Genomic DNA, 12554 nt, shown 5'->3' on the forward strand with positions numbered 1-12554 from the left:
GATCCACCTGTCTCTGCCTCCCTAATGCTGTGATTAAAGGTGTGTGCAACCACCACCCGGCTTGCTTTGATTTCTTGAGGTTGTATCTGGAAATTGATATGAAAGCAAAATGAATATACTGCTAAGAATTCTTGACTCAATTTTATGTTCCTTTCAAAAATATTCATTTTATTTGCTATGTATGAGTGTTTTCCCTACGTGTACGTATGTGTACTGTTTGTGTCTAGTGCCTATAAAAGTCAGAAGAGGTCAGGTCTCCTGGGAGTGGAGTTACAGATGGGTGTGAGCTGCCATGTGGGCCCTGGGAACCAAACTCAGGTCCTCTGTCAGAGCAACAAGTGCTCTTAACCTCTGAGCCACCTTTCCAGTCCCAATATTATGTTTTTATTGTACTTATTCAGCTTTTCCTGTTTTCTGTCCCTCAGACTCCAAGGAGGAGCTGAGATAGAAACGAACTGAATAGTCTTTCATTGCTGTTCTGGGGACAAAAAATATCACACCAAACAAGCCTGCTTGGGGTGTGTGTCATTCAGTAAGTTGAACTCTCCTTTGAAATACCCTTCACAAGACACCTGCCTCCAAGGTGACCTTGGTAGAGACAACCCAAGTCACCAAGTGGACCAGTTGTACCATTTCTGTTGAGAACAATTACAGTGCTGCTTACTGAAGTCAGCAAAGTCCCTATGTAGAACCAGTGGTTGCAGTGTTTTCTGGGGGAAATTTCTCCAGTAAACGGAGGAACCACTTCAAACGCTGGGCACTGTTTTGACATTCCCTGAGCAATAGTCGCTCTTCTGTCTCCCTCACAGCAGACTCAGCTTTCAGGACCGATTTTAAAACTGGAGGAAGATGCTTCTCAGAAACATTTGTCTCTGTCTTGTCGTGTTATTTCTCTGAATTTACGAACAAATGAAAACCCAAGAGAATTTAGTTTAAGGACCACACATGAAGCATAATACAAAGACCAAGGATGGTAGGAACTGAAGGCCCTTTGCCATCGTGCCTTTTGGGTGCACCCTGGTATGTACGTTGTTTCCGAGATTGACTCCTGAGGTCTCATCCACTCTCGCCCCCATCCTCCAATCGAGTGTCTCATCACCTCCCCAATCAATTTGGAACTTGGTTTCCTTGGAGGACCTGAGGAGCCTGGAAAGGGAGCTTGCACAGACTGTTCTTGTCTAGATGCAGCCAGCGCTCCTCTCCCCATTCGTGGCTTCCACAAGCTAACTAGAGACTCAAAGCCTCATAAATCTTCTTTCCGCTTTCTTGAAATGCCCTTGTTTGAGGCTGAGGAAGAAGACTTTTGGATGGGATCTGAACCGAGATTTGTACATTTCCTACAGCTCCATGGCAACACGTGCTAAAGAGAAGCTTTTGAGAGAGTAAGATATGATACACAATAACCCTTGGAAACTGCCCTCATGAAGCAGGACAAGTCCTTTTCTAACTTCACAGTCCAGATCTTCAGAAGCTTTTTCCTACCACTTCTTTGCCATGCTGCCAGGGAGTGGAGAGGGTGGGGAGAGGGGAGAACACAAACCAAGCTTAAAGGTCTTAACTGCAAATTTATTTCATTGATTTTTAACATTTTTGTCGATTGTAACATATAAATATAAAATAATTAAATAATTCCGAGAAGAAATTTTGCAAAGACAAATGAGCACACACAGAGAAATGGATATTCCTACTATGGTTAGTCTGGGATGCAACATTTTCTTGAAATATATGCAAGGGAGCCTTAGTGAAAGACCTAACTAAAGGGATTTGAAGTGTTCCCTATAAGAACGTACTGTGCTTGAGGCATCTCTCAAGCAGGTGTAGATGAGAAGCAGGATAGACCCTCTGTAACTAGGAACAATCAGAGTTGGATATATATACATACGTATGTATATATACACACAATATCACAGGATAGTTCACTATTCCCAGTAGCTGCCCCCCCCCCCGTCACTGTACACTCTTCAAGACTTGGCATGTGCTTAAAAATACATACAAATGTAACTGGGCCAGAAAGTAGCAGTTGTAACACTTGCGTACCATGCAGTTGTCTTTTGAAGGACTGATTTGTTTGTCATATATACACTCTTGAAAAGTAATCCTACTCTGATCCCCCCATTGTCAAGGCTCTGGGTATTTGAGAAGTGGCAGTGTATATATTTTCCACCTTCACAATCTTCCTGCCATGGTTTAGATTACAGTTGTAACCTTCTATGACCATGGCATTAAACGAAACGTCTTAATGCAGATTCTGTAATCTGATCAAATGTGGTCACACAAGTCATCCTCTGCCTAAGGATGTACCCAAGAGGATGATAAGGGTTAATATGTGACCCCCCCACTGCTTCCCAAACCATAAGCTCATAAAGCTGTGTCCGCCCAGTGCGAGTACCTTTTCTTGATTGCTCAAAGGCACTCTCTGAGCTAACTGTGGCACTGTCTGTTATAACTGTTCAGTCTGCCTTTATCATTATGTCTTGATTTCAGCAACGTTTCTGAATTTCACATCCTATATGATCTCCCAAAGGAGGGTTAGAATTCACTGAATCGGTAAGTCCTCACATTAGATAAAATGACAGAACCATGATTCTACAAAAGAATACATTTACACAGTAGAAAATAAATATAAAAAGGTAGAGATAAGATTTTTGACATGGGAGTCACTAAGCTTATATACAACAAAGGCATGCACAACTAAAATCACCGACAGACTGAAGTAAACATTTTTTTTTTCTAGAATGTTATCAAGGATAACACCCTCTTTAAAATGTGATGAGAAATGAACATTCGTTTTTCTTTTCCTAGATCTTACTCTGCGGTTTTTAACACCAATCTTCTTCCAAATGAAAGATAAGAAACCAAATTGCAAATGTCTAAAGACCATAATTATGCCATGGTTTCTTCCTCCAATAGTAAATCATTGTCCTCAATCAGCGTATGCTTCTCTAGAGGTTGCTGAATGGAAAACAAGCTGACTTTCCTACATCTCACATTGGGTAAAGGGAAAACTGGACACGTCACACCCTCCGCATCATGCTTTGATTTTAGAAGAGGAGAATCACATTTGCTCAATAAAGTGTAGGCTTCCCCGCTTTGAAGTCCTTCTGAGGGCCATCCGGCCCTTACCATTGCAGGAATCTTCTTTGTCACTAAACATGTGCTGTTTCCCAGTGAGATCGTGAAGGCATACGTCCCCATTCTGAACGCTGAAAGAAACCCCATTCCTCTCTGTAGACGCATTGCCTGGATAAGGAATATCAAAGTTGGTGTCACAAAGTGGCCAGAGAACACGCTAAAGTACTAGCAAGCATCACCTCCACCTCGATATTAAATAGGCATACCGGAAATGAATCTTTTAAAAAAAATATCCATCCTATGTTTTCATATTTTGTTTTTATTCCTTCTCTAAGGTCAGCAACAGTAAGCACAACAATTTGAGGTTGATCAGAATCAAAATTCCTATGGCAGTTTTAAAAAAGTGAAACAAAGTGGGAAGACTTATTTTTTTTTATTTTCAGAGGCCCATTTTCTAACTATAATTGAACACATTGAATTAAACTGTGTATAAAATAACCTACAAGTAATATTTAAGATTAGCAGACATCCTATAGACACTCTTATAGGCTCTTGGTTCCCTATAATTCTTCCGAAATGAAACTTTGTATTAGAAGGTAAGCCCAAAGAACCAGCTACAAGCAGTCATGGCAAGAAGAAATTGTCTCTCTCAACCATTTTGGAATATGTCTTCTGACTATCCCAGTAGAACTATTTCCCCAGAAAAGGCCATGGATTCCAACCTAAGAGTCCAGCCAGAGGACAGCAGGGTATTTAGTGGTAGCTGTGATTTCCACCTAGGCCTCCCTACCGGTAGCAGCCTCAGATCCTCAGGACACAGCATCCACGAGCTTTCAGGTACTTAGCACCGTCCTTCTGAGCATTATAGCATTGAGGCGCCATGGGCAAAGTTGAATAATGAGCCCACTGATAATTTCACAATATAATCATGATAATGCTGAGCATAGCACTGACCATATGATACATGTTGTCTCACTTATAGTTAGTGCTAAGGGATGGGTGTTATTTATTATCCCCATTTCACAGACGATAGGACAAAATTTGTAGAAATTCAATGCTCTGCCTGAGCTCCTATGGCTCAAAAGTGACGGACTGAACAGTTGAGAAGGTTGCTTTCAGAGTGTGATCTTGTAGCCCCGCGGACTAAATTACATGGCTCTAAGGCAGTTCGGAACGGAAATGTGTCACATTCATGCGAACAAGACCGTGGATACGGATGGGACAACTCCATCTGTGCCACGGCTCAAATAGGGCACGTGACTGTCTGAGGCAGCTGTTCTGACTTAGGCATTTTGGTTTGAGGACATTTTGGTTGCAGGAACAATTCGTCCCAGTATAATAAAGCACCCAGCTGCCAGTTCCTTTTTGAAATTCTCAGTGCCATTCCTCATCCGGTGTGAGGGCTGACAAGCCAGAGACGGGCATCTGACAAGCATATTATCCTTTCTGAAACCCGTAGCCATTCTGTTGACTGTAAAGTGCCCTCCCCTGCCACTGTCTGACATCAAAACTATCTGTGTCAGGATAGGCTGCTTCTATAAGATCTGAGTCCCTGAAGGATGATAATATTGGGAGGGGGGAAGGCTAGGCAGATGAAGCTTCCTTCATCTCAGAGCGCTTTTCAGAAAATGGAAAACTAGTGATAGATCAAGAGCCCTGAACACACAGGAGTCTAAGGTTCACAGACGGTCTAGCTTGATCCTTCCATTCTGCCCCTTTCAATCTGCTCTCACTCTTATTAAGCAGCCTTCATCTCCCTGTCTTTACTCCAGGGACCTCCAATGCATCATTCCTGATATGGCAAGTTGGCATTGGGCCCAGAACTTTACTCTTGGCATTGACAGTGACGATATAAAGCCGCATGGCAGCTATTTCTTATCTTTCACAGCAATGGTTCTCAAAGAAGGACAATTTATCACCGATCCCCACAGTGGACAGTGTCTGGGGGCATTTTTGATTGCTACAACTTGGGGCAGGGCACTGCTGGTTTTAGTGGGCAGAGAAGCTAGGGATGCCATTGAGCATCTTGTGATTCTTTAAAAAGAATTATCTAGGGGACTGGAGAGATGGCTCAGTGGTTAAGAGCATTGCCTGCTCTTCCAAAGGACCCGAGTTTGATTCCCAGTAACCACATGGTGGCTCACAACCATCTGTAATGAAGTCTGGTGTCCTCTTCTAGCCTGCAGGCATACATGCAGACAGAATATTGTATCCATAATAAATAAACAAACAAACAAACAAACAAATAAATAAATAAATATTTTTTAAAAAGAATTATCTAGCCTCAAATGTCACCTGAGATTGAGGGGTCTTGATGTCAAGGAGTCTTGTTGTGTTTTCTTTATGTAAAATGCATATGTGGCATGTATGCACATGCGTGCTAGCATGTATATGAGCACATGTGAGTGCAGAAAGGCACATGCAATGTGTGCATGCATGCATGTGGACTCCTGGGGTTGATGGAGAGTGTCTTCCTGAATTGCTTTTTGTAATGATATTTCATTTGTATTTTAATAAATAAAGCTTGCCTGAAGTTCAGAGAATAAAACAGCACTGATCAGCCTTACAGACGAGGCAGTGGAGACACACACCTTTAATCCCAGTAGCCACACCAGTTTGCCACAGAAACCAGGCGGTAGTGGTGCACGCCTCTAATCCCTAGATAGGAATATAAAATGGGAGGAGACAGCTCTCAGACACAGTCTTGTTCTGAGATTCCTGGAGGCAGGATCGCCATTTCAGACTGAGGTTGAAGTAAGAGCTAGTGGCTGGCTGTTTTGCTTTTCTGACCTTCAGGTGGAACCCCAATATCTGTCTCTGAGTTTTATTGATCATGCTACAGCCTTCCACTCTATGTTGAGGCAGGCTTTCTCACTGAAACTGGAGCTCACTGTTTCAGCTGGTCTGGCCAGCCAATTTGCTTGGGTGTTTCCAGTCTCCATCTGCCTCTTGTGTTCTAGGATTCCAGCAGGGCTACCACACCCACCGGGCTTTTGAATGTGTTCTAGGGGTCTGGTCCTCACCCTTGTGCAGCACCCGGTGAGTCATCTCCCCAGCCAACCCTCAGTTATACTTTTTAAAAATCAAACTATCAGAATCCCTCATCTTTATGAGACTAAAAAACTATTTGGTACAGACATGAATCTACTCACAAACTGATTTGAATTAGTAATCGAAAGAACTAATGTCTTCAAACAATGGCTAAAGGGCGACTTCCACTGGAAGGATAAAATATACTGGCATATCATAAGTGTTTAATAAAAATGCAAAAGCTATATTAAGAAGCAGAAGAAAGAAAAAATAAGCATGATAAGCTTTATGAGTAATGAACAGCCCAGTCTTGGAGAAAAAGAAAATGTAATGAAGTTTTAGCTAGAAATTTTGGACTTAATGAGTGAAAGAAGCATTAACTGTAATAATCTGTTCCTATCTGGGTGACACAGATAGTGACCAATATTGCTCACAGTTCATCTTCCAGCATTTGATATATTCATGGGGACTTGGGTGCTGTCATAAGGCAGTCACTTTGTTGGAAAGGATTAACAAACATAAAAAGCAAAAAAAAAAAAGGAAGGTTTCAAAGTGCTAAGGATCTGCGTGATTAATAGATGTGATTTTTAAAAATCATATCGCTTGGTAATTTAGGTACTGCTCTTACAGAACTCCTGCAGCACTGAAGTCTTTGGGCAATATTTAAATTAGGATTTGAATAGGATTCAGGTTATGGTCAATTCCCAGTAAGGGAAACTTTTAGAAAGATTTCTAAATCTTCTTTAAAAAGTCATTCTTGTATTAGCTTCAAAATAAATAAATTTGGATTTATAAATGTCCTGGCTTATATGGAAAAAAACTCCATTTTGATCCACTAGTCATAAGTGTACTCATTCAGTTTGTTTTCCAAAAAAGAACTACTTCAAAAAACAAAAAAACAACCCACTGGCTTGAGAAACACTAAATTGAGACAGACATACATACCATTCCCGCTTGCGTGCACTGAGCAATCATTATTCACTAGTAGTGTGGTGGAGTTAGTGGAGTTACAGCTTGACTGTAAGGAATTTGAAGAGCTGGATACTCCTTGGTTTACAGTCTGCTTCTTTAAACCATTAGTAGCAGTTTTACTCCAGTCTACAGCAGAATAAGCATTACAGAAAAACAGGGCAGTATGTTGAAGCTCAAATGCAAGAGACAGGTCACAGTGTAACAAGTTCTAGCAATTGAATTCTCACTTCAAGAGCTCATAGAGAACTCAGACATTTTACGAGCTGGTGTTATAAAAGGTACCTTCACCTCCACATGTTTACCTTTCAAATAACTGCCTCATTAAAAGGAACCTGTGTCCTCCCGGAACTAAAGGCTGGGCTAACAGGATCATCTGGAAATAGCCACTGAAATAACAAGTAACCAGAGCCTCTCTCTCTCTCTCTGCCCTCACAAGACCATAAATCATCTCTGCTGTGGTAATTGTTCTTGAATCCATACGATGACTGATCTACACACACTGCCGTTTTCTAAATGCAGACCCCAGTACCCATCAGGTACTGAAGGGCAGTATTCATGCTGAAGGAAGCTAGCTTGACAAACAAGTCTTTATTCTTCTTTTTTTTTAAAAAAAAAAAAGAAGAAGAAGAAGAAAGAGAAAGGAAATGCGCTATTTGCTCTACTAGCCAACCAGGAATATGTGAAAAGAACTTCAAAATAACCAAATACATGCCAAAGCTTATATACAAAGTCTGGCCAGTTAACAGACGAAGCCACTGACAACCTGGACCTGTGGGGAAGAGTGAGTCAAGCCTTAACACGTTGTGAAGGAAAATATTCAAAATCACTTTGGGAAATGAAAAACATGAGCTCAATAGGAAACAAACTCTAAAAATTTCACTGTTGCTTCATGCAGTTGGTCCACTAACTCTATGGCTCACAAAATCCCAAAATTCCCAGGTAGGAAGAATTCTCTTTTTTCTTCTTCTGTTTTTAACCCCTTACTAATCAATGAATAGCCATTTCTGCTGTGCAGGTTGTGTCTCCCTGCTTTCCAGATCCAACAACCTGGCAATGACTGTGTTCATCTTAGTGTATACATTTATTTTATTTTCTTGAGATTTCAGAGAAGAAAAACAAAGCCAAATCTTTACCAGAATTTTCAGCCAGCCGTAATTTTCCACAACAAACATACCGCCTCCATTGCTTCCTGACATTGTCTTTTGCTGCGCAGTAAAAGATGAATATGAAGAACCCTAAAGGGAGAGAGGGACATCCAAACCATTCTTCAGTGAATTCCAGATAAAAGCTACATCTTGGGAGTCTACTCTGCACAAAAGAGGAAGAGTTTGGCAGTTGTGGACAAAGTGAAATTTTGTAAATAAAATTTCTTCTTCTTGTAAATAAAATTGAAGAATAAAATGTCTTCAATCCAAAGCTTTAAACAAAGATCTTTGCAAGATAGAGTACTTATACGAGGAACTGCATTTCCACAGCTAAATGCACCAGCTCTTTTCCCAGGTCTTGCCCTCATCCTTTTCTGTCCTGGTAGTAGAAGCCAGGATCCTAGCTGAGACCTCAGCTCCCATTTCTAGAATCCTCTTGACTTGCAATCTAGTTCCATGTTCTGTCCAATGTCATCTCATCCCCAGTCTCATGTGTCTCTTCCCTATGCAAGGTCCCTTGCTTGGGTCCTTTGGGCCTTCTTCTCTGAGCACCAAGCTTGCAGAATGTTTGGAGTTACTTATCTACTATCTTCCTGTCTCCCCTCAAGGCTCAAGGAAAATTTCCCCTGATATTCCAGCATAAAAAGCTAGCTACAGGTTTGAACAGGCTTTGGGACTTGCTTCCTACCTACCATAGTCCTCAGTTATATGGCCCAGGGATCCTTACTCAACGCTATCTCTGCCAAGACCCCCAAAGATTTTGCTAGTAAAATATTTGTGGAATGTGTGGATGAGTTCTGAACCTTCTCACCCCCCCCCAACACTCACCTACTTTTAAAATATTCGTTTAAAAACACCAAATCTGCTTCTAATTGGGGTACATATGAGAGAGTCCCAAGAGTTGGTGGACACCACACACCTTTGCCTAATGTTACCCTGGGGGACTCTCTTGGGTGCATGAAGGGAGAAACAACGTGCGTGTGAGAGCCATGCATGGAGATGTGCAGCAGTCAAAACAAAAAGAAACATATACACAGCTCACCTCCAGTCAACTCACAAGTACTGTCAAACTAGGCCTTAGCTCCCTTTCATAGAAGCAGCAAATTAATTCTAGCCATTTATGTTCTAATAAGATATTTTGGCGAAATGGAGAAAAAGAGGCACATTTGCTAGATTATTAAACCACATGAAGGCAGGCACATAAAGTTCATGTTAATGATGAATGTGAATTTGCATATCACATATTTCTCTCTTAAAATATCTACTACTTTTCGTATCCCATTGTTAGTATATAAAACCTTTCTTCAACCGATTGTGGGGGCACATGCTTATCTAATTCCAGCACTGGACGAGCAGAGGTAGAAGGATCACTGTGTGTGGCCAGTCTGGTGAATTCCAGGCCACCAAGTGTACCTAACAACAATTTACCTTAACAGTCCCCATCAAAAACCCCCAAATCAAAACAAAAACCCTCGATAGAATTTTCCTGTTTTGTTTTATATTTAATACTTCATAGCACAACACCTGGATATACTAATTTGGGGACTGGTATGTTGTAAATAAAAATACCAGTCATATATCATATATGGCTCTCTCACTGTCTCCCTCTCTCTGTGTATGTATGTATGTATGTATATCTGTGTGCCTTTCTTCAAATAAAATAAGAACCTATGGCCAAGTTAGGTATTAGAACTATATACTTCTGGGAGGGATTTCTTTGAAAACTGGCAAAATTATCTGTTGTCTGATGGGGTCGCAGGAGGGCAGTATGGGAGCCAAAAGCAACATGAAAACAAGCAGAGAAGAATGGAATGGGAAGGAGCTGGAATAAGAGGAAGCCAAGGGACAATTCTTTATTGTTTTTGTAATGTAAACCCATTAGCCTGCTGAGCTTTTAATGCCAAAGCACTTCCATTAAAAATTAACAGCTGACAAGACCACTGATGCAAAAGAAATTACCCATTTGCTTTTCTAAAGGCTACAACTGCTAGGGTCCCCAAGTCGGAGAGGCTGGGCTTTATTACTGTGTGGGAAGCTCAGAAGTCAAGGGGACCCTTCAAGTCCTCCCCAAGGCAGCGTGGCAACTGCTAGGGATTAGCCCACGGCCAAGATCATGGTCACGTTGGTTTGTTTATATCTTTCTGCTTATCATTTTATGTTTCCAACTGAAGCACCAAACCTGAGCCCTAGGACCCAGTGGTGAATTTTTGTACTGACGTGGTATCTGGGTTTATTACCTCCCCCATTTACCTCCCTTTTTGTTTTTTTTTTGGGGGGGTTGGTTCTTTTCGAGACAGGGTTTCTGTGTGTACACCCCAGGCAATCATGGAACTCATTCTGTAAACCAGGCTGGTCTTGAACTCCCAGAGATCCACCTGCCTCTGCCTCCTGAGTGCTGGGATTAAAGGTGTGCACCACCACCAGTCCAGGTCCCACTTACCACCTTTATGTTTCCAGTCAAACCCTCAAACCTAAGCCCTAGGTCCACGTGGTGAACTCTTGTAATGACATGCTATCTCGGCTTTTCCTGTGTGCGAGTTCTGCTTTCACAAATTAATTTAAAAAAAATAAAAAGGAAGAAATCAAGAAAAGGAAGAGTAATTGGCTCTCTCTGAAAGACTTCCTGGCAGATTCCCTCAGTATAGTTTCTCCAGGGAGAGGAAGATGGATCAAAGAAACACTCACCATTTCTCAAAATTAGTAAAATGCCTTTCTTCTAAGAACCCCGAAACTCCTGTTCTCAGCCATAAATTGGTTCTGCAAGGAGTTCATCTTCAGGCACTAAATAGCCTTCGAAGGGATATTTATTTTTTTATTTTCCACTGGGCTCTTGGAGTTCATATTTAAAGTTGTAGTGCTTACCTTGTAAGGTATTAAAGATGGCAAAGAGATACATGAAGGTGACATTTACTGGTCCCCAGGCAAAGAAGGCAAAACCCCAAGTAATTCCCAGCAAAAATGTGAGGCCAGCAATACTCCTGAGGTCTTGAATACTAGTTTTGCGTTGCGCTCCCAATTGCTTCTTCCTTTTAATTCGACAGAGCTGAACCAAGACGACAATGAACATGCTGATGTTCAGTAAGAATATCACACAGAAATAGCCCACAACTGTGATATAGAACACCGCATTGCTGTTGATCCAGCAACTGGATGGGGGAGAGGAGAGGAGGAAAACATAATGATGGAAACATGCTTGCTCCATGTGCTGCATTGGAATCTATAATGTTTGCTTGAAAACCTTTGTCTTCAAATACAAAATTCAAAAAAATGATAAACTGCTTTTCTCCGCCATCATTTATAGCTCCAGGGAACAGAATGTGAAGTTTATCTTGGGATACTTGGTAATGAAGAGTGGTTTAGGGCCTAGAGAGATGGCTCACTGCTTAAGAGTAACTGGTGCTTTTCCAGAAGGCCCAGACTCCGTTCCCAATACCTGCAACTCGGAAGCTCAGTTCCCAATACCGTTAACTTCAGCTCCAAGGGATCTGACACCCTCTTCTAGCTTCCACAGACACATACAGATGTGTGTGGACACACACATACACATAAATAAAAGTAAATCTTAAAAATAATATTTTGAGACTATTTTAAAGCATTCAGAACTGTGTAAGCTCTAGTTATCCAAGTCTGCTTGTCCTTATTAATATAACATCGTGAGCATTTCATTTTTATCAGATGTTAAGTGTCTTAATATACTTCTGCCTAATTTGTATACTCTCAGAATAATTTCTCCTAATTCATTACTTAAGTAGTAGTGTGGCATTTTCAACTAGCCAATCTCATTACACATGATGATGAAGGCTCTAGTTAAAAATGATTTTAGATTTTATTAAGATGATAGATACAGCCAACAGACTGATTAGATTCTCCATTTTCTTAGAGAATTTAATTTTCTAGTTCCCTGGACATTCCTAGGATGAATTTATACTTACAAGTCATCTGGTGAGCCATTGGGGAATTTCCCATAAGATCCAATCCCATAATTATCTGGGGATATAGTCAGGACGATGGCCACAATCACAGCTGGTATCCCTGGAACATGAGAAACATCAGTCACATAGTTCTGACAACCAAAGAGGTAAGAAGAAAGACTGGAGGCCATTCTATTTTCCTTCAGGTGGCATGACAAACACTGGTTAGGTATTCATCAAATTTTCTTTTCATTTTGCCACATGAACGGTTGCTTCTACCCTCATTGGCAGACAGAACTAAATTTTGGCTATAAGCAAAGTAATTTGCTCCACTATGGTGCTACTCACCTAAAAACTTCCTGCAAGGTCCTCCACTCACTTTCCCTGCCCCAAATGCAGAGCCATCTTGAGGCAGAGTTTTCAT

The 12554-nt window shown here is 41.2% G+C and overlaps 1 protein-coding gene across 11 annotated transcripts in view; it reads right to left on the bottom strand.

Annotated features, from left to right (window-relative positions):
* Nucleotides 1-1547: 1547 nt before the first annotated feature.
* Nucleotides 1548-12554, bottom strand: part of Adgrg2 (adhesion G protein-coupled receptor G2) — a 122615-nt gene continuing 111608 nt past the window's right edge. For all 11 annotated transcript variants that reach the window (XM_050164363.1, XM_050164362.1, XM_050164370.1 and 8 more), the window contains 5 exons: nt 12152-12251; nt 11082-11365; nt 8208-8309; nt 7048-7200; nt 1548-3240 (listed from right to left, as the gene is read on the bottom strand). In XM_050164363.1, coding sequence (XP_050020320.1) covers nt 3056-3240; nt 7048-7200; nt 8208-8309; nt 11082-11365; nt 12152-12251 — 824 coding nt within the window. In that variant the 3' untranslated portion in view covers nt 1548-3055. The remainder of the gene's footprint in view (nt 3241-7047; nt 7201-8207; nt 8310-11081; nt 11366-12151; nt 12252-12554) is intronic.

The sequence above is a fragment of the Alexandromys fortis genome, unplaced genomic scaffold (assembly GCF_014885135.2).
Source record: "Alexandromys fortis isolate MF-2015 unplaced genomic scaffold, M_Fortis_MF-2015_v1.1 scaffold_147, whole genome shotgun sequence".
In the NCBI taxonomy this organism is placed as follows: domain Eukaryota; kingdom Metazoa; phylum Chordata; class Mammalia; order Rodentia; family Cricetidae; genus Alexandromys; species Alexandromys fortis.